This window comes from Helianthus annuus, chromosome 17, assembly GCF_002127325.2.
Source record: "Helianthus annuus cultivar XRQ/B chromosome 17, HanXRQr2.0-SUNRISE, whole genome shotgun sequence".
Lineage (NCBI taxonomy): Eukaryota > Viridiplantae > Streptophyta > Magnoliopsida > Asterales > Asteraceae > Helianthus > Helianthus annuus.
In genome coordinates this window covers 90944328-90966296 of record NC_035449.2, presented here as the reverse complement: position 1 = coordinate 90966296, position 21969 = coordinate 90944328, and the positions used below count along the sequence as shown (strand labels likewise).

The 21969-nt window shown below is 34.9% G+C and overlaps 1 protein-coding gene and 1 long non-coding RNA gene across 2 annotated transcripts in view; one reads left to right on the top strand and one right to left on the bottom strand.

The window, feature by feature from the left end:
- Nucleotides 1-6846: 6846 nt before the first annotated feature.
- Nucleotides 6847-21969, top strand: part of LOC110921216 (O-acyltransferase WSD1-like) — a 38813-nt gene continuing 23690 nt past the window's right edge. Inside the window, exon 1 of the mRNA XM_022165506.2 lies at nucleotides 6847-7070. Coding sequence (XP_022021198.1) covers nucleotides 6864-7070 — 207 coding nt within the window. The 5' untranslated portion in view covers nucleotides 6847-6863. The remainder of the gene's footprint in view (nucleotides 7071-21969) is intronic.
- LOC110921217 lies at nucleotides 8084-10596 on the bottom strand. The gene is made up of 4 exons (XR_002582261.2): nucleotides 10506-10596; nucleotides 10225-10305; nucleotides 8869-8927; nucleotides 8084-8317 (listed from the first exon to the last, which is right to left on the bottom strand). It is a non-coding gene; the product is annotated as an uncharacterized LOC110921217 (long non-coding RNA).

Genomic DNA, 21969 nt, shown 5'->3' with positions numbered 1-21969 from the left:
GCAACGGTACGAAATTTTAACTTTATGTGGTTATTTGTTATGTGTATATATATTTGTGTGAATACCTTAGATGGGTCGTAAGTCGTGTTGCATGTTAGGTCAAACGACTCATCTATAGAGCAACAGGAGCCTACACTGATACCAAATAATGTTGCCAGGAAACCAAACACTAGAGCTACATGTGAAATAAAACAAACATTTCATATTTTTCATAAGTCGTGTTGCCAGGGATGAGATAGATGACATGTCAATTTTTATTGGGTATGATAACGTCTCTAATTCTCTTAACTTGGTGTGGTTCTTATAGGAAAGTAACCCTAATAAGATAAACAAAAAGTATTTGTAAAGCGTAACTAAGAATCCAAAATAGTATATAAAATTATGATTGGAATAACAGGAAAAAGTTTTAAACATCTGTGAAGCATGATAAAGAAACCAAAATAGTCAATAAAGTTATCATAAGAGAATAATATCCCCGCAAACTAAAAGCGAGAACAGCTTTAGTATAGCTTCAAATTGAACCGTTTCGACTCGAACCATTTCGACCAGTACCGTTTCGAATCGAACCGCTTCGACCAGAACCGTTTCGACCCGAACTGGTGGTTGTGGGTGTCGGGATGATGGATTCCAATTCATTTGATAACCAAACACAACAAAAATGGAATTGAGATTACAATTCCATCAATTTCCAATTCCAATTGGAATGTTTAAATTCCAAATCCAATTCCTTCAAATTCTAATTACTATACAAATTCCAATTCCAATGTCAAATCAATCCGCGAACCAAACGCCCCCTAACACCTTTAATATTTGTACCATCACTTTGACTTTTCAATACTACAAAATCTCGTTCCATATACCGACCACAACGTCATTTGAATACTACAAATCTCCTTCCAAATATCGACGGCAACACCATTTACATATATTAAGTGCCAGTGTTTAGGAACAATGAAAATACACCATTTTGAACCAATGAAAATACGTCATTAGTCCATAACCGCTTGTATCTCTAAAACACTGTCGCCTCTAGTACTGTTTTGGCTATGTAACAATGAGAACTCTCTCTTGAATATTATGAGAGGAATGTATTGATTATATACCAAATTACATTACAATGAAATACGAAAGATAATAACAATATTTTGACTATACATAAATGAGGGAGATATTATAGGCATGATAGTTGTAATTCTAATATTAGCTTTTATCCCCCCGCAAGCGCACAGGCGGTGGACATACACGAAGCAGGTCTCGAAAATGTTCGAACTGTGGACGTGGTAAACTCTTAGTGAAAATGTCCACGACTTGAAGCTTGGTAGGAACAAACTTAGTGTGGAGCTTCCCTGACAGAACTAGCTCTCGAACAAAATAGTAGTATGAATCAATATCCTTTGCTCTTTTATGAGACACCGGATTGAGACATGAATAATGCACTTCGATTGTCACATAAGAGAGTTAGACGTGAAGCAGGTAAAGCATGAAGTTCCTTCAAAAGATGAGTTATCCAAACAATCTCAGCTGCAGCATTAGCCATTGCACGATACTCTGACTCACATCTCGATCTGGAAACCGTTGGTTGTTTCTTTGCACTCCATGATACAAGGTTGCCGCCTAAAAAATAGAATAAGCGTATGTTGACCTCCGAGTTTCAATGCATCGCGCCCAATCCGTATCAGAATACCCCAATATAGTTGATGACTTAGGACGAGTGAACACATGACCATGAGAAAGAGTTCCCTTAACATAGCGAAGGATCCGTTTAACCAATTGGAAACGATGTTCAGTCGGAGCATGAAGGTGTTGACAAGCTTGGTTTACGGCATAGGTGAGGTCCGATCTAGTGATTGTGAGGTATTGAAGAGCGCCGACTAAGGAACGGTAATGGGTAGGATCGGAGTAGGGAGGACCAATAGAAGTGAAGGTATCTGTGGTCGACAAAGGAGTTGGGACAGGTTTAGCATGGTTCAAACCGGCTCGAGTGAGAATGCCGTTGGCATATTGTCACACCCCTTTCTAAGGCGTAAGTACGAGGTGTGATCTGAAAGGTTCTCATTGCATACGAATAGTAAATATACTACATGATTGTAAAATAACTCCATATTGCTATATTGCTATTGATAGTTTATCAACCAAATCAAAAGTTAAGTTTAAGTTTACAACATGACATAAGATAATTGTTTGAAAAAGTCTACAACATCATTTCAAAAACAAATATCGAGGTTTGTTCATTATATCTCCGTAGAAGTACGAGGTGTGATCTGAAAGGTTCTCATTGCATACGAATAGTAAATATACTACATGATTGTAAAATAACTCCATATTGCTATATTGCTATTGATAGTTTATCAACCAAATCAAAAGTTAAGTTTAAGTTTACAACATGACATAAGATAATTGTTTTGAAAAAGTCTACAAACAAATCCTACAAAAGTGGCAACGGAGCATCGACACATAAATTCTTGAAAAAAAAGACCATCTTGAGTAAGGAGACCGCGCATACATCCATTTAGTTACCTACCTGAAATACATGTAAGTTTTGTAAAATCGTCAACAAAAGTTGGTGTGAATTCATGCAGTTTTCATATAGAATGTTTGTATACTTGGATGGAAACATGGTATGTAATTTGTAAAACGTATCTATCTGTAAACTGTGCCCTGTAAATGTAAATGTATGGAATACGTGATCGCTAATGTTTCGCGAGGAAATTAACATATGTCACGACATAGGAATCATCCAAACCATAGGCATTTTTCGGTCGATTTACGACTCGAGACACAAAAGAACTCTAGGTAATTTTGATAAATTTGAAGAGTAATTTTGATTCACTTTTAAAATAATTTTGTTACAGAGTAATTTTGATACATTTGTAAACTAATTTTGATAATTACTCTACAAGATCAAAATTACTATATAATAAGAACATTTTATAAAATTACTCTACAAGATCAAAATTACTCTACAGGATTATTTGTAGAGTAATTTTGATAATTACTAGTAATTTGAAAATGTCATCGCGTTTTTTCAGCAAAACCTTCAGTTTGTACGTTTTGTATGTTAAAATTGTTTGTATTTTATCTTTTGTCAAAAACTTAAACGAGTGTGACAGTATCCATGGTCCATGGGTTTAAATGAGAATACAAATCAAACCCCACATGGTGTGGTCCAATTCTAGAAATAGGTTGCGGCATTAACCACTTATTAATATTGGTATTTAATTAAAGTGTATAAGATTGATATAGATAGTTGAAGTAATTGTTTTGCAACAGTTGAAAATAGTTCTGAAAGGACTTTTTTTAACTCTAAAATTCAAATATCGATACCAAGCTAACTAAAAACAAAGAAATGTTTACACAAGGATCGTGTTACTTGCATGGTGTCCCGCATTTATAATATTCTTGCGAAAGTAACAAAACTTCAAAAGTTTGAATATGGGTAAATTTACATATGAGTAAAATGCTCGGATAGTTAGTGACGGAGTTTAACCAAAAGTTTCGAGGGGGCATAAAGTGACGGGACCCAATTTTTTTTTCCTTCGGGTCAGGTCAGGTTGGCTATTCGATTCAAGTCGGGTCAAATAATAATAATTTCAAATAAAACAAAGTGTATATTTACCAAACTACCCATTAGGGGTGTGCAATAACCGAACCGTTAACCAAAACAGAACCGAAAACCGACAAAACCGAACCGAAATTAACGGAAACCGAATTAACCGAAAGTCGGTTAACGGATATTTTTTAACCATCGGTTAACCGAAATTAACCGAACCGAATCATTTATTTTTTTATATATTTCTAGCTTTTATACCTCTATTTCATGTATTTCATGTAATAATACATCTATTTCAATTATTTATGTATTCATTTTATTTATTTATACCTTCATTTTATTTATTTATACCTCCATTTTATGTATTTAAACATCTATTCATGCATTTATACCTCCATTTCATTTATTTATACGTTCATTTCATGTATTAATACATCATTTTCATGTATTTATACCTCTATTACATGTATTTCTAAGCAAAAAATTTTGCCCTTGTTTGAATTGGTTATTAACCGAAAATAATATTTTGGATATACAATTTAGGGAAAATAATTGGGGGGGGGGGGGGATCCTATATAATTTTAAAGTTTTCGGACAAAAAATCGAAAGTTATACACTTCTAACCAAAACATTGGGCTGGGCGGGTGCACCCCCGGGCACCCACTATACTTTGCCCCTGCGGATCGTCCCTGTGATTTTGTAGAATAACACCTACAGTCCCTAACTTTTGGAAATTACACCGGTGCTCCCTGGGGTTTGGCAGTTGTTACTCGGATAGTCACTAGAGAGGATGTCCGTTAGTTTTCTTCGTTAACTACATATAAATTGACCAACATGCCCTTAGTATTAAACTAAGTGGGCCCCACCTTTATTTACATATAAACACCCCAACCCCACCCCACCCTTTCCCTTCTCTTCTTCTTCCTTAGATATGACCTGGCCAATCAAAAACCCAAACAAAAAAACTACTAGCAATGTTATTATCAAAATCCAAACACAAAAACTACTAACAATACTTAATCATTAATTAAAATCCAAACGATAAATCAAAATCGAATGGAGACATTATAGAATTAGGTTCAAACATCGTAACCAAAAGGCATTTTGAAGCCATTTAAAGTTGATATTCAACACTATTAATAGTTCAATTTGAAACACAAAAGACGATGACCCACGATGATGACTGGTTAAAAGGAAATCAGGGGGTGAAATCAAGAGACTTTGACGGTGGCTTTCGCAGCCATCCACGTTGTTCATTACTCTCACAGCTGTGACGCCTGCAACCACTGATTACAATAGGTTGGTTTTGGTTGAAGTTCCGGACTACAATCGATTGAAACTCACCATAAAATCTGGATTATAGAATCTGGATTATAGACATTATTGAAACCCACCATAAAGCCAACGAGGACATCTCAAGGTTTATTTCGGCACACTCGATGTAAGTCGATCAACGCTTGTTTTGTGGATTCACCTTAGATCGGAGATAGTAGCGCAAACGCACGACGACACATTCAGCCTCCGGTGAATATCTAGCGAGGATGGTGGTTATGGTGAAGGATCCAGCGCACGGTGCACGACAGTGGTTGTGGTGGAGGGTGAGTGATGGTGCAGCGGTATTGTGTTCAGACTTCAAAGAGAAAGAAGAGAGAAGGGGGAAGGGGTTTCGACATTGGGGCCCACTTAATTTAATACTAAGGGCATGTTGGTCATTTTACATAGAGTTAACAGAGAAAACTAACGGACATTTACCCTAAGCAGTGGCGGAGCTTGACTAAAATTTTCGAGGGGGCGTAAAGTGATGAGACCCAAATTTTTTTTTCCTATCGTTATGTTTCGGGTCGGGTCGGTTATCGATTCGGGTCAGGTCAAATAATAATAGTTCCAAATAAAATTAAAAAAATTCATTCATTCAAAGGACCCGCTCTTACACATAAAAACTTGCGATTAAGTTTATTGTGTGGTGGATAATTTATGGTTAAACAAATAAGAGTTAAAATATATTTACAAAACTACCTATCACTTATATACAAAGTGGTAACAAACTTTACTTTAATTTATATATTGTATAAATATTTAGGATATATAAAGTGGTAACAAACTTTACTTTAATTTATATATCATATAAATATTTAGGAAAAATAATTGTGGGAAGCGATCCTATATAATTTTTAAAATTTCTGGACGAAAAATCGGAACATATACACTTCTAACCGAAACATTGGGGTAGGCGAGTACACCCTCGGGCACCAACTAACCTTCGCCTCTGACCCTAAGGACTATCGGAGTAACAAACTGTCAAACCACAGGGAGCACCGATGTATTTCCAAAGTTGGGGACTATAGGTGTTATTTTACAAAACCACAAGGACTATTGAGCAAAAATATATAGAAACATAGATAAAAACAAGAATGTCGTAAGTGCTTTAGTAATCAACTAGTGAAATTCCCACATGAGTTGAGGCAAGAATTCATTCGATATCAATTCGTTATAGTTGGTATAACAATTGAAGAGAAAACACAAAAAATATAGTTATGATCATTTGTCAAAAAGGATGTAAATATGTGTTTTACATCGATCCTATTGAGTAAAAATATATTGGAACATAGATAAAAATAAGAATGTCGTAAGTGCATATATACTCAGAGTTTTACAAAACATTTTATTTTAAAAGTTATAAAAGAAACATAAAATATGCTGAAAAGTAATTATGATAAAAAAATAACATGTTTGTGTTTCGTCCACATGTACATTACTATTCACAACATGGTTTTGAATAAAAATTGTATCAAGATGCACGTAAATTAAAATAAGCACGCCACAACATTGTTGTAGTTTAAAAACTATAACCAAAACTAAAATGCATAACAAAATAATACGTTTATGGTTTGATTACTTATGTATTGTGAGTTTACATTTTAGGTATACATAGTATTTTACGACATAAGGTATTTTTGTTTTCTGTATGATGTGATAATATTGTCAAAGGGGGCAAACTTGATATACAAAGTTCCCGCATGCGTGAAATCCATATATGTTGTGGTAACTTGGACATGATATTCTTGCACTGAATTTATGTAAAAGTCTCTTTTCACCACTTGTACCCGTGACCTCTATAACACAAGGATCATAAAACGAAATTACAAAATATGGAGAATTATAAAACGTCTAGACAGCATGTAATATTAATGACAGCATTAGTCAAAGTTTTAAATGGTTATCTAGACTCTAGAGAACGGAATAATTTTATATAAACTCATACATTCACAATGTGAAAATGAAAAAGCTAAGGGCATTGCAAGAAAGGACCGAAATGGAGTTGAAGATCAAGAAACTTGGGCCAGAAGAAGTAGACATGTCGGAGCCGGTTAGCCCGACTGGCCAGTATTTCAGCATTCCTCCTTCGGTCTGTATCATCGCGGTGTTTGAGTTTGAGAATCCAGTTGATGACTCGATCAACTTCGAAGGTTTAATTATGGACACCATTCCCCGCGTCAATCCTCGATTCACTTCAATTATGGTAAACTTTATCTAGTCCCATTACAATCATCTCTCTCTGTAATCAGGATAAGCATAGTGCTCTCCTCTTCTGGTGAGGCTACAAAACGAGCCACTAACCAAAAGATTGAGTAACATCGTGTATGGATACTGCTATAATTGAATGGCACTAAAAAACTGATTTCAGGAACATATATCATATATGGACGATCTTCTGAATCTATATTCTTCCCACCTTAATCATGTTTGGCATTAAAAAGCCACATTGATGAATGATAGATACAGGGGCAAGTATTGGAGATTTGAAAACAAGAATTTCTGTCTAGTATATATGGAAAAAAATAGAGCCAAATATACGAAAATTCTTAACTATATTATCTTTCATAATTATTTTATAACTCTTTGTTTTTTAGTAGACATAATATCTAACCTATTTAATTTCTTATAATTTCTTATATGATTTTTTAACAATCTTCTGTAAATTTTACTGATCGTAGTAATTTTACATAAGTTTTAGTAATTCACTACTAGAAAACTGGGTATTTGCGACCGCATTTTTTGTCGCAAAACGATCGCAGTTGCCCTATTGCGACTGTTTTTCGACCGGAAATGTGATCGGAAATACACCCGTCGCAATTGCTCTAATGCGACTAAGTTACGACCGCTACTTCCTTTTGCGACTGCGGTTTTGCGACTATAAGAGCGGTCGCAAATATTGCGACTGTTTCTGGTTTTGTGGGACTTTGTTTGCGACAGTCTAGTTGCGACCGTTTTGCGACTGCTAACCTTTTACAAACTGCGACTGTTTTGCGACTGCTAACCTTTTACAAACTGCGACTGTTTTGCGACTGCTAACCTTTTACAAACTTCGACCGTTTTGCGACCGCTTGCTATGCGACCTTCTTGCGATCGTTTGCTTTTTACAAACTTGCGACTGTTTTGCGGTCGCAAAATGATCTGTATTTATTTTTTTAGCTTTTTTAGCTCTTTCTATTTGTACCTGCTTATAATATCATATTTTTTAAAATTTAAGCATTTCTAGAATTTTCAAAATTATATAAAGCATTCCACTTAAAACATCAAATTAAATACATGAGTTCTCCGAACAAAATACATATCCAAAATAAAGTGCTTATAACCAACTCGATGATTAGACGTTTTGATACCTAATTTTTAGCATCGTTCAACATTTGTCATCCTTCCGTTCAACCTTTCTTTCTCTTCTTTTTCTTTCACCATCTCTTGTATGATCATGTTCAACCTTTCCATCTAAATACAACCAATGCAAAGTGTTAAGATTCAATAAAACCACACACAACCTTTAAAACAAAAGTCAAATTGCTCTTTCAGAGATGGATCACCTATTTAATTAAAAATAAATAAATCATAAACCCACACACAACCTTTAAACAAAAGTGTTTTGAAATAAACAAGATTCACTAAACTAAATTCCTTTTATAAATTGAATTAAAAAATAGATGACAAGCTGCATAGGCAAAATACGTGATGTATAACCATTACAATCCGAAACTCTAGTTGTAAGTTTTGTGGACAACAATCCATTCCTAATATCTCCGACTACTATCCTATTGACTTTCATTCTATTCTTTTTCATCACTTGAGCCTGCCCGACATTCGAATAGCCTGTCAAGGGCTAGATTTATTTAATTAGGCCTGCTTTTGAGTCCAATATCTACTATTCACTAAACCACACAAATTCTGGGCCCAGGCTTGTCTACACACCCCGATACATGTAGATGACCACTTTATATTATTTATCAATTAAACAATAAAAAGTTATTTAATTTTTGAAGTTAAACCTTGAAGTCGCAGCTATGAGTGCATCATTTTATGATCTAAAGTTGATCCTCTCAACAACCTGCATGCATAACCAAATATATAATTAATGTCAAATAAGACTAAAAAGTAAATATTAATCAAATAATTATCCATATATGCTGAAAAAAAATTAGGAGATTTAATCCATTAGAAATACACTTTGAGCAACTTTTGGTCCGTGACCCGTTTGACCCGTTCTGCCCATATCCATTATAACTAACCTTTTTGTTTGACCCATTAGTGACAAGCGTCACCTATATTACCCCATACATCACTATACACACTATGAAAATGCATATCCATATATAACCATTAATGACAAGGGGGTGTGCAGTATTGTTGTTTTAGTCGTGAACCCCAAAGGAACCACATCCTATATGTCTCTTGCTTTAACTTCATGACTATAATATTTTAAAATACTTTACTATTTATCAATCCATCTTTTAATGTTAAAATAAAGCCGCAAAGAAAACATCATCTATGCTCCTTGAAAACAATTGTTGCCAAAGAAAACATCTTTTAATAGTGATTTATTTACTCGTGCTTAGATGATTAAACTACAATTGTTGCCAAAAAGAAAACAAAAAAAAAAAACACTTATGCACCTTGAAAAATGGAATCAAGCCTGAGGATCTTATTTCATAATTTTATTGAAACTTTATATATGATTGAAATATAAAGATGGACCAAATGCTTGATATATAAGGAAAAAAAGTGCAATGTGCAAAGTAAACTGTCTCCACTAGTTCTAGAAAATAAAGCATGAGATTGAAGCATTAAAAGTAACCAAATAACCAACCCTATATATGAGATTGAGCTGTATAAAAGTTTAGTATTGAAAGTTAAATCTGAGCTGTAAAGGTTGCAGTTATCTAAGTTCATTAGTGTATTGTGTATGTTATGATCTTAACTTGTTGTAAATTAAAGGTTTCAAGCATCTTCAATGTTCAATATCATTATGATTTGATTATTCTAAAAGAAACACCTCATAACTCATACTACATAGTATAGAATTAGGTCAAATCTTCATAAAGAAAATAAATCATATCAAATCCAAACATCTCAAAACATAACTTCCTAATCCTCTATCTAAACAGAACTAGTAACTATTTGTTCAGCAATTTAAGTGTAACACTTTAATTAAAGCATAAACCCCAATCTCAGCTCAAATTACATCAATTTCCTATAATCTTCAACTTCATACTAATGAAATGAACAACAATCACCAAAATTAGGTCAAACTTGAGTTATCTACAGCTAAACCTCACAAAAAGTGTAACGAAATCATATAAAAGCAGAGTAAAACAATCATAAATAAAATGACGGTGAAATCATACCTCATCCTTTCGATGTTCCATGCTAATCAAATCTTATCAATTGCAACCACTCGCTGAATTCAAATTGACCTAACCGGAATCCTAATCAATCCAAAATTCATCAAATCAAAATGCAGCAGCATTCACAACAACATGATTCCGAACTAAATTGGCTCTAAAATCGCAGAATTAACTATAGTGTCGGCTTCAATCACGTATTCGGATTCTTCATCCATACATTAAACCTAATTTTAATATCGTACTGGCACTATTTATTAAAGGATATGAAGAGAAAAATTGACCTAATCGAATGTCGCCGGAATCCTGCACTTGTGATCAGGTCGATCGGTGAGAGGAGCGGCTACAACATTTGTGATCAAACTGAAATCGAGAAAATGGGAACGAGGTGAACGACGGAAATCGCTGATCTAGGGTTTATGTAGAACGACGGAGTCGCTGATCTGTTTTTATTGCTGTTATATTGGATTAAGCAAAGGGTTTTGTGGATTTCAATTATTCTTCCTGTTTTATTATTATTATTATTATTATTATTATTATTATTATTATTATTATTATTATTATTATTATTAATTATTAATTGATTTAAAACGCATCCGCTTTTTTTATTGTTGATCGATTAAGGTGCAAAACTATTTTCTATCATTCAACTAAAAAAATTGAAAAAAAACCTTAATCGAAGTAAATAACTTTTTATGTTTTATTTATTATTAGTTGGAAGTCCGCGCATTGTTGCGGGAAAAAACACTTTTAGGCTAACTGGAATGTATTTGGTGTTGACTTGATTAGACTATGCATCAAGTCAATTAGAAGGATAAGAAAGCAAGCCAGATTGCTTGTTAAACTATGCATCAAGTCGGATTTTTACTAAATAGAATCCACAAATCAGTGTTATTGTAGGAAATCCATGGGTTCAAGTTTAGGTTTAGTCTAAACGGTTTCTGGACTTGGGTCAATTTTTGGGCCAACCATGTACACATTTTGATAAATGGGACGTGCTCGGGTTAACTTGGCGGGTTAGCAGTGATCCGTTTGTTTATATAAACTTTTAAATATGTGTGTATATATATATTTCTTGTATATGCGACTGCTTTAGACAGTCGCAACTTTTGTTTTTTTATCTATATCTTCTATTTGTGACCGTTTTAAATAGTTGCAACTTATGTATATCTCTTTAGACGGTCACAAATTTTGCTTTTTACTATCTATTTCTTGTATTTGCGGCCTTAGATGATCGCAACTTTTGCTTTTTTATATATCTCTTACTTGCGACCGCTTAAACGGTTGCAACTTTTACCGTTTTATATATTTCTCGTATTCGCGACTGCTTTATACAGTCGCAACATTTGTTTGTTTAGTTTTCTCGCATTTGCGACTGCTAAACGGTCGTAACTTTCGTTTTTTTTTATTTTTGCTAGTATTTGCGACCGTTTTCCGACCATTATTAACTTATTTGCGACTTCAAAATGTTGTCGCAAATTTGCGACGTTTTTGCGACTGAGTCTGGGTTTGTCTGTAATTTTGCAACAATTTTGATTTTGGTCGCAAACTGGTTGCTAATTTTCCGACCGTCTTAGGTAGGTCACAAACTTTAGTCGCAATTGCCTAATTTTCTAGTAGTGATTTTACAGTGATTCTATCTCATTATTATAAACTAGTTGTAAGACCCGTGTGAATACACGGGTATGTTTAATAACGATCGAAATCAAATACTAAAAAACATATTATAATATATCATTTAAATTCTTTGCGTTTAGTTAGATATCTTTATAAAACGATATTAAAGACGGTATGTGTTAGTGTACATGTTTAATATAGAAATAAACTAAGTAGTTTATAATGCGCAAAGTTTTTAGCTACATCTATATGTAAAATATGATGTGAAATTATTTAATGAATTCACATTCGCATTATAGTTATGAATTGACAACAACATCAGGCATATAAGTCATAAGTTGAGCTACAAAACATTCAGAAACAAAAGTCCTCTGTCACTGTTTCAAGCCAAATATTGACCTTGAAAACATATCTGCAAGTGGCGCTGAATTTTTTGATCTCAATACCCAACCTACCTGAAATTGACAATTATTATCCCGTAAGTTTCAAAACCACATTGAAAAATCATATATAACAACCTAAGTTTCGAGATGTATTAAGGAAAACCGTTACCTGAAATGTAAACGGAAAGAATGTGATGGCTCAATGATGGTTGCTGTCATTAGGTGCATTGAGACCTAACGTCAAGAATTTAATGGCTTAAGTATAATTATAAGCTTATTAACCGAATGAGACCAAATTAATTTAAAATTTAACCTTATGATAACCAAAAGGCAATCTTTGTATAATCTGAAACATAAGTCATCCTTGAAGATGGGTCATCAGCCAAATCAAATAATAAAAAACAGATTATATCCGTGCATGAAAAACAAAATGGATAAATTTAGGGAAAATGGGTTTGAAAAATGATAACCCAACAGTAGAGGATCTCATTCTACATCTCCGATAAATGCAAGGTTGTTCTCAAATAATGGTTCCAAGATATTTGAAAACCAACAAAGATTGACAAATGTTAACAGTACTGCTTCTGTGGACATTTGTCGGTCTTCAAACATCTAGGAAGCATTATTTCAAAACACCCCTGAATTTATCGAGGCTGTAGAATGAGATCCTCAAATACTGGGTTATCATCTTTCAATCACATTTTCACTAAATTAATCAAACTTGTTTTTCATACCTCATCGAGTCAACCTATTCGCCTGCAAACAGATGGAGCTTGAAGTATAAGATGTACTTAATTATATGGCACCGGATTTTCACTGATTCAAGAATCTCAACATCAGCTGACAACTTTGAACCAATTTACAAACATCTTAATACCAATCCATAATTCAGATTATTAACTTTTGAATGCACTAACCAGTTTTTCCTGAAGAATTGTTGTTTGGTCTGTGTGATGTGGTGTCAATTGTACTGTTATTCCGCTTCTTGGTTGTATTAACACGTTAAAATCTTAAAACATAAAAGCAAACAAAATGCTCCAAAAAAAAAAAAACAAAACACAAGTAGCTAGTTATATGCTTACCAAACTTGAAATGTTACACTCTTGCCTCCACATGTGTACACCGGTTTGCTGCTTATCAAACTAACCATCATCGTAATCAGCAAATTGCTATTATCATCAAAACACGTTTAAGTGAGAAGTAAACTGAATGAAAAACAAACAAAGATCATTGAATCTATATACAATCCATCCAGACTTGCCTGTGTGTTGAATTAACCAGTGATTGTTTATGTAAGCTGTTGCTGTTGGCTTCATGATCATCGTTTTTGACATGCCCTATGGTTCTGGTGGTGAGTTCTACGGGTGATTCTCGTGTATCAGCCAACCAAAATAATTAAAAAACAAATCAAACACTACAACAAAACGAAAATCATTACCACAAACAAAACGAATAAAAAAAGATGAAACCTTTATCAAACTACAAATTCTTGAAATTCCCAATCACGACTAAAAACAAACATACCAAGAGCATCTTCAGGGATGGAAAAAGTACCTTATCTTTCTGATTGAACAACAATCGAGAATTGAGAGTAACCACCTGATCTGTAGGAGACAGTTACTTCGAACTTAACATCTTCACAGTCACTTTGTATCAATGGCCACATGAACCAAGTTACAAACGATGATTCAACCAAATTCACAGTAAACTGGCCACACAAACACCTGTAAAACAAAACATATAAATTGGTTACAAACGTCAATTTATATAACCGATCTACAAATGAATATTTGGAAAACTTACCAGCGTCATCACATACAGCTAAATAGGCATCTCAGACCAACCAAACTCCATTTTCTTGTATAGATGTAACAACAATTATACACGATCCCTTTTCAAGAAATAGAGAGTTGATAAGATTACTTCTGATGTGCATTAAATGGCCAAACAACTCCCCATGCATTTTTCAAATTAATAACAAATAAAAAACAGATTATATATACATAATATTATAAAAAATTCGCAATTATGACATCAGCGGAACCAATGTGGCATACCTAATATAATGACACGTAGGCAAATTACCAGTCGCTTCTAAGCTCCTTCAATGTGGCATAGCTAATATATATCACCACTCTGGGAGCAGCGCCAACCATAGAATTCTTGGAAAACAACATAGTTTTAGTCTCAGGTGAGAACCATCTCATCAACATCATTGACTGAATATCACTTGCAATCTAAAAAACGTTGTCTTATGTGACAGCGATGGTATAATCATCGACCAAACATGGATTACAGTGAAATCTACCTAGCACAGCCGCCAACGGCAGCCGGCAACGATGCTTTATATGTTGCAACAATAGGCCAGATCTCACCATCGTAACCTCAGATGACAAAATCATCTTCATCGATCTGAGTAGAGACGTTTAAGTTGTTTTGTGCATTAAATGTACCTGTGAGAAGTAATAAAATATCCATCTCTCTCTTTCTTCTTGACACTTTAATCTACAAAATCATTATATACAATATTATGCCACATAGTCCATGCTGATCATATTATAAATACAATTTAATCAAAATAATATTGTATATAATAACAGTACCTCGGTAGTAACATCACATGCAATGGATCTAATTGACCAAGAACTGTTGGTAAAATCACCAGAGCCACACGACCACATGTAAAACAAAACACAGGAATCAGGTCTAAACGTCAATTTATATGACCAATATACAAACAAAAAATTGAAAATCTTACCGGCGTCCTCACCGTGTCGGCGAAGGTCATTCATGGTGAAGTTGCAAAACATTTATATTGTCAGAATGCCAAGCTCAGATTGTGCATAAAGATGACAACACCATGGCTGCAAGAGAGGTTGCATGAACAACTGCCAACCTACGACCTTGTCATACCATAATGCTATCTTCATTCAATTTTTACTCAGATCTACAAAATCATCATAGCCTCGCGTATATTCGGGCAGACGTTTCCTTCATCATAGTTTTAGACTTAGGTGAGAAGCATCTCATCAACATCATTGACTGAATATCCGTTAGGTGACATCGATCTAATTATCATCAACCAAACATCGATTACACCCAACGCTACCTAGAACAGCCGCGAACGGCAGCCAGCAACGATTAAGGCATGTTGCAACAACACGCCAGATCTCGCCATCATAGCCTCAAATGACAAAAGCATCTAAGGTGATCAAAACTGTACCGATCAATTTTCAAAATAAAAAAAAATCCTAATTGAATCTTAATGTAACAACACATACAGGTTCAATCAAAACAGTTCAAAATTCAGATGATACAGCTTCAGGTAATAATCTGTTTTTTTAGGAGGCAAAATTTGAAATGCATAGGGAGTTGTTTTGGCCATTTAATGCACTCAGAGGTAATCATATCTCCTTCCAACTCTCTCTTTCTTCTCTATTCAAGGTGAAGTTGCAAAACATTTATATTGTCAGACTGTGAGGCTCAGATTATGCATAAAGATGACAACACCATGGCTGCAACAGAGGTTGCATGAACAACTGCCATCCTACAACATTGCCATACCATAATGCTATCTTCATTCAATTTTCACACAGTTTGCAAAATCATCATAGCCTCATGTTGAAAGCACAAGAAAAATGCACTTTATATTCATTTTTATTCATCATCACAGTCAACACTAAATGATTTGCTAAAGTAATACAAATGATTTGAAAATGTCAGACCTCGCTTATATTCGGGCAGACGTTTGCTTCATCATAGTTTTAGTCTCAGGTGAGAAGCATCTCATCAACATCATTGACTAAATATCCCTTAGGTGACATCGATCTAATTATCATTAACCAAACATCGATTACACCCAATGCTACCTAGAACAGCCACGAACGACAGCCGGCAACGATTAGGGCATGTTGCAACAACATGCCAGATCTCGCCATCATAGCCTGAGATGACGAAAGCATATAAGGTGATCAAAAACTGAACCGATCAGTTTTCACCATCAAAAAAATCTTAATTGAATCTTAATGTAACAACACATACAGGGTTAGTCAACACAATTGAGATGATACAGGTTCAGGTAATAAAAAGAAACCCTTTGTTGTAGAAGCAACCAGTGAGAGTGTTTTGATGGAATTTTTAGGAGGGGTCGGTGACATTGTCGAGGGTTGTCAGGAAATGTTATCACTTAGCATTTCCTGACAACCCTCGACAACGTCACCGACCCCTCCAAGTTTTCAACCAAAACACTCTCACTGGTTGGTTCTTCAACAGAGGTCATCCTCTAATCTCCCTTAATAGCTAAGAACGTGACACGTAGGAAAATCGAGGTCATCCTCTAATCTCCCTTAATAGAATCCTGAATTCAAACCGTTACATAATAAAATTTGATAAATTAAATTTGATCAATTTAATTGATTTGAGATAAAGCAAAACCAAAACTGATGCTTTATTTACTAAATGATTTAAACTTCCAACTGATGTTAAAAGCGACCATTTTTATGCAGTGAAAACGGGCTGCGGTTGAAATGCACAATTTTTTGTATAGTAAAAGTCAAACATATTGGACAGGAATAGCTTATTAGCAACAACATTTCAAACAACGTCACCTCTGCAAGTGACTTCAACTAATTAGCAACAACATTTCAAACAATGTTACCTCTAACCTGATGTAATTTAAAGGGCAACAAGAGTTATCTCAAACCTACCGATATCAATTGCTTATGGATAAAATCCATTAACTGTTGGCTTGACATGCAATCCCTAAACACATGAAAGTAAAATAATTTAATAATGATCCAAAAGATTAAGAAAGAATAATTGCATGGCATAAATTATAGTGCCATTTCAAGCACATAATCGCGAGACGGAAGGCAGGTGTTATTAGCACTCGATTCATCATCTTCCTTCACGGTGGCTGCAATATCACGGTTGCCCTTCAATGGTAGAAACATCAATTTTTGCCATCAGCCCTCTGGATTTTACCCCGCCAAAAGTTCGATGATATTGTAGATTAACAACACATAATCTCTGATTCTTTTTCCTTTTGGATCCACAAATCCAACTTAACTTTAGAGGTAAAATCAGTTTGGATCCTAAGCAATTCAGCTTAAAAAACCTTTAATTCCAAAAAAAACCCTTAAGCATTTCAAGCACATAATGACCGATTTCACCTTAAACCTTACCAAATCATATTAAAAATCAAAACTTCAGGATCAAGATTGGTCAAGAACCCTTAATTCCAAAAACCCACCAACAATTTCTCCAAATAAACCTAAATTCAAAAAAGTTATATAAAAAATTAAAAAGATATCTGGTAAAAATACATAATCTCTGATTCTTTTTCCTTTTGGATCCATAAATCCAAATCCAACTTAACTTTAGAGGTAAAATCAGTTTGGATCCTAGGTAATTCAGCTTAAAAAAACCCTTAATTCCAAAAACCCACCAAAAAAACAATCCAAATTCAAACTCTAATGACTGATTTCACCTAAAACCTTTCCAAATCATATTAAAAATCAAAACTTGAGGATCAAGATTTGTCAAGAACCCTTAATTCCAAAAACCCACCAACAATTTCTCAAAATAAACCTAAATTCACAAAAGTTATATAAAAATTAAAAAGATATCTGGTAAAAAGACTCACCTTTATAACTACATTTTCTGAGCACAGCAGTAATAATCTGGCGAGTTGATTCATCACCTTCAACCAACAGCCCCTAAACACCTATCAATTAAACACATGTGATGGTGATGAAGATTTTTAAGTGAATAACAACTCAGTGGTGTGAATTTGTTCTAACTCGAAGCTAAATCAGATTCAACTAAAGGTTTATGCAAGAGCAAAACATTATAACTGCGACCGATGCCTGAACTTACCTGGGGACGGAACCTTACCCGCCGCCACCCATGTTCACCGCTTAATAACCTACTGCACCAAAACAATAGATGGAGGATCTGGTAGTTTAGGGTTTGGAATAATGGATTTTAATAATCCAAACTTTTAGTTATTGGCCGGAAACGGTCCCAACTTCAAAAATAACCGGTGGTGGCCCCAACTTTTCATATATTGTAAACTAATGGACTTTTACTAAAAAAAACCTTAATTTCTTTTTGTCTGCTTATCCTTTTTGGAAACTTTTTCGTATAATGTAAATCAATGGACCTTTACTAAACCGAAAAGGATAAAGAGACAAAAAGAAATTAAGGTTCTTTTTAGTAAAAGTCCATTTGTTTACAATATGTAAAAAGTTGGGACTACCACCAGTTATTTTTAAAGTTGGGACCGTTGCCGGCCAACGACTAAAAGTTTGGATTATTAAAATCCATTATTTGGGTTTTAATGCAAAGATGGATGTTTTTATGGAGATACTTGTGTCTGCAAATCAGGGATTGAACAACTAAGAAATAAGGCTTGATGGAGGATCTGGTAGTTTAGGTGATTCACTGGCGGATTTCTTCTCCGCTGACATTCTTGGTGACGAAGCTTTGTAAGAGAAACCCTAGAATTTGAAAAGAAATCCCCTGTGATGAAGAAGAATAGAGAAGAAAGAGAGAAATAGAGAAGAAAGAGAGAAATGTGTGCTATAAATTTGAATCGAGAAGAAAGAGAGTTGATCTGATGTGCATTAAATGGCCAAACAACTCCCAATGCATTTTCAAATTGGCTTCCTAAAAAAAAGAAATTTTTTTCAATTTAACAACAAATAAAAAACAGATTCTATATAAAAAAATTCGGAATTATGACATCAGCGGAGTCTATATGACATACCTAATATGATGACACGTAGGCAATTTTAGGTCAGCTTCTAAGCTCCCTTAATATATAGTATAGATTACAAAAGTTTTAATAGTTTTAGTAATTTTACAAGAGAAAAATGTCTAGATAACCCCTGTGTTTTGCTCCATTTTCATCTACGTGCCTACATTTTTTAAATGACAGCTATGGTCTCTAACTTTTACACATTCGTTCTCGGATAATCTCTACCGTGGATGGATATTAGTTTTTATGTTAAGTGGGTACGAAATAAACTAAATACCCTTACTCATCTTAAGACAAACATATGGGACCCACCAACCTATGTCATCTTCATCACCCCAACCCCCCCCCCCACCCTGGTCGCATACCAACTTCTTCTCCGTCAAGTACCGTCTCAAAAACTCCGGCCACCACCTTTGTCTACTTCATCCAACCTCCACTGTCACCGCCTATGTTAATATTTATCGATTGAATTAAGTTTTAAACTCTGATGTAACTCTGAATTTAACATTTTTAACCAAACAAATTGTCAAAATCCAGAACACTCAGATTAAGAAACAAGATCAGAAACTCAAATCTTCATGAAGAACCAAACTTTAAACATAAAAGTTAAGAATTATGAACACCCAAATCAAGAAACACAAACATATTAGCGTATATCTTTGTTGACAAAGCATGGGGGCTGATGCATGTATACGGTCTCCTTAAGGTCACCATGTAACTAGGCGTTCATGACATCAAGCTGATGAATCTGGCAGGAAAGACAGACCGCAAGAGACAAAACGGTCCGGATAGTGTCCGGTTTAACAACTGGGCTAAATGTGTCCTGACAATCAATTCCAACCGTTTGAGATTTTCCATTAACTACCAACCGAGCTTTATAGCGTTCCAACGATCCATCGGATTTAAACTTGTGGCTCAAAAGCCACATACAACGAATAACCGGACTATTTGTGGGACGTCGTACAAGCTCCCATGTACCATTACTCCCTAAAGCACTATATTCTGTATGCATAGACGCAAGCCAATTTGGATCCGATAAAGCTTTAGCGTATGAGTGAGGGATAGGAGATATAGGTGAGGAGGTAGTAGTCAGTAGGTTGAGGCGGGTTTGGGATCTAGGATTACCCGCTTTAGCGCGGGTGGTCATGGTTCGGTCGTGGGCTGTTCGGGAACAGGTGGGCTCGGTGTTGGAGATGGTTGGGTCATGGGCTGTGGGGAAAAGGTTGGGCCATGGGCTGTTGGGGAACAGATGGTTGGGCCGGCGAAGTGAATGGATAGATGGTTGGGGAACATATGGTTGGGCCGGCAAAGTGAATGCTCAAATCTTTAGTGGGTTATACACAAGATCAAGAACCCATCTCAGTTTGTGAGAAATCCTCAAGTAATTCAACTCTTCTCTAATAATCATACTAGTTTCAAATTCTTGATAACCCGGGTGAGGATTCTCATGTATCTTCCTTCTAATCCCTACCATCCACTCAAATTCTTGAAACCCATTCAACTATGACCCACCAAACTCCATCATCATCAATATCACTACGACGTCATTCAACTGTGACCCATTACATAACCTTAACCGGTCTCCCTCATAACCACTCAAAGTTGACCCGCACAGGTGCAGCATCGCTCGTTTTTTACACCGTCAACCAGAACCCACACCCCTTCTAAGAACGAGAACGTGACCTGCCGGTGGTTCCTTTTTTCTGGCAGAGAGCCGCCAGCCAGAACCCACACAGGTGCAGCATTGTATACATGATGATGCCATCGTGAACCGCCGATGATCCGTTTTCCAGCAGAGAAGAACGAGAAAGATAGAGAAGATGTGAAGGTTTAATGGTGGTGGTGGTTTGGTGGTGCAGAGAATAAGAAGAAAGAGAGAGGGAAAAGGGAGAGAGGCCCGACCCACCTGACAACTAGCTCACCATTCCTCATTTCTTCGCATTCTTCCACAAGAATGGAACATTAAAATTGAAACTCAAAAACAAACCTCACAAAAGATAAAAATGAGAAAAAAATATTACATCATCATAAAAAAAACATAAAAAAATGACTATTGCTTTTATGTGAGAGCCGGCTAAAAGGATTTAGAGCTTCATGTGTGATATATATAGAGTTAAAAAAGGAATAAGTTTTTTGTGATTTTGTGTCATTGTGTGGTTATTGCACAGTGGAACACAACATAACCTGCCACGTAGGGATTACTGCCCTACTGCATCAATGACATGCCTAGCAGTGAAAAATAGAAATTCTGGAGTCAAAGTCACATTCAAGGAGAGACAAAACCACTTTACCAAAGACACTAAATCATATATACACTATAAAAAAAGGGGGAAAAGGGAAAAGGAACGAATTATGAGGTGCCACGTGTCAATGGTTTTTTTTTTTAACGGTTATAATTTTTAACTTGTTGTGAGAGAGATCTCACACCCTTCTAAACAGAGGTGCCTAACCCTACTCTGACCAGACTATATTATCTTAACCGAATCCATGCTGGCGTCAGAGTTTGGCTAACGTGTCAATGGTTACTAGTCCCAAGATTTGTGAATTAATAGGTTCATTATTATTTATATTATTATTATTATTAATGTATTATATATATTATAGTTATTGTTATTATTTTTATATTTATATTTTTATTATATTATAATTATAATATAAAACTATAATGTAGAATTTTGTTGGCTGATAGAATACTTTGATTTGAAGTGTTAAAAATAAATATATAAAAATAGTTTTGTGATTTCTTTTTCCTTAAACAACATGAAATTGAAACTACTCAGTATTATTCATTTATAAATCATAGTATACTTATCACATAAACTGTGATATCTAAGTTAAGCTGATACAAAAGCTTAAATTTGTATGGGGTTCTGAAGTGAACACTAATTTATTAATAAACTGAGTGAATAAATTCTAACCATTGATTTAAATAATTAAAACATCATCAAAAGCGTAAAATACACTAGTGTATTTTCATCATAAAATCAT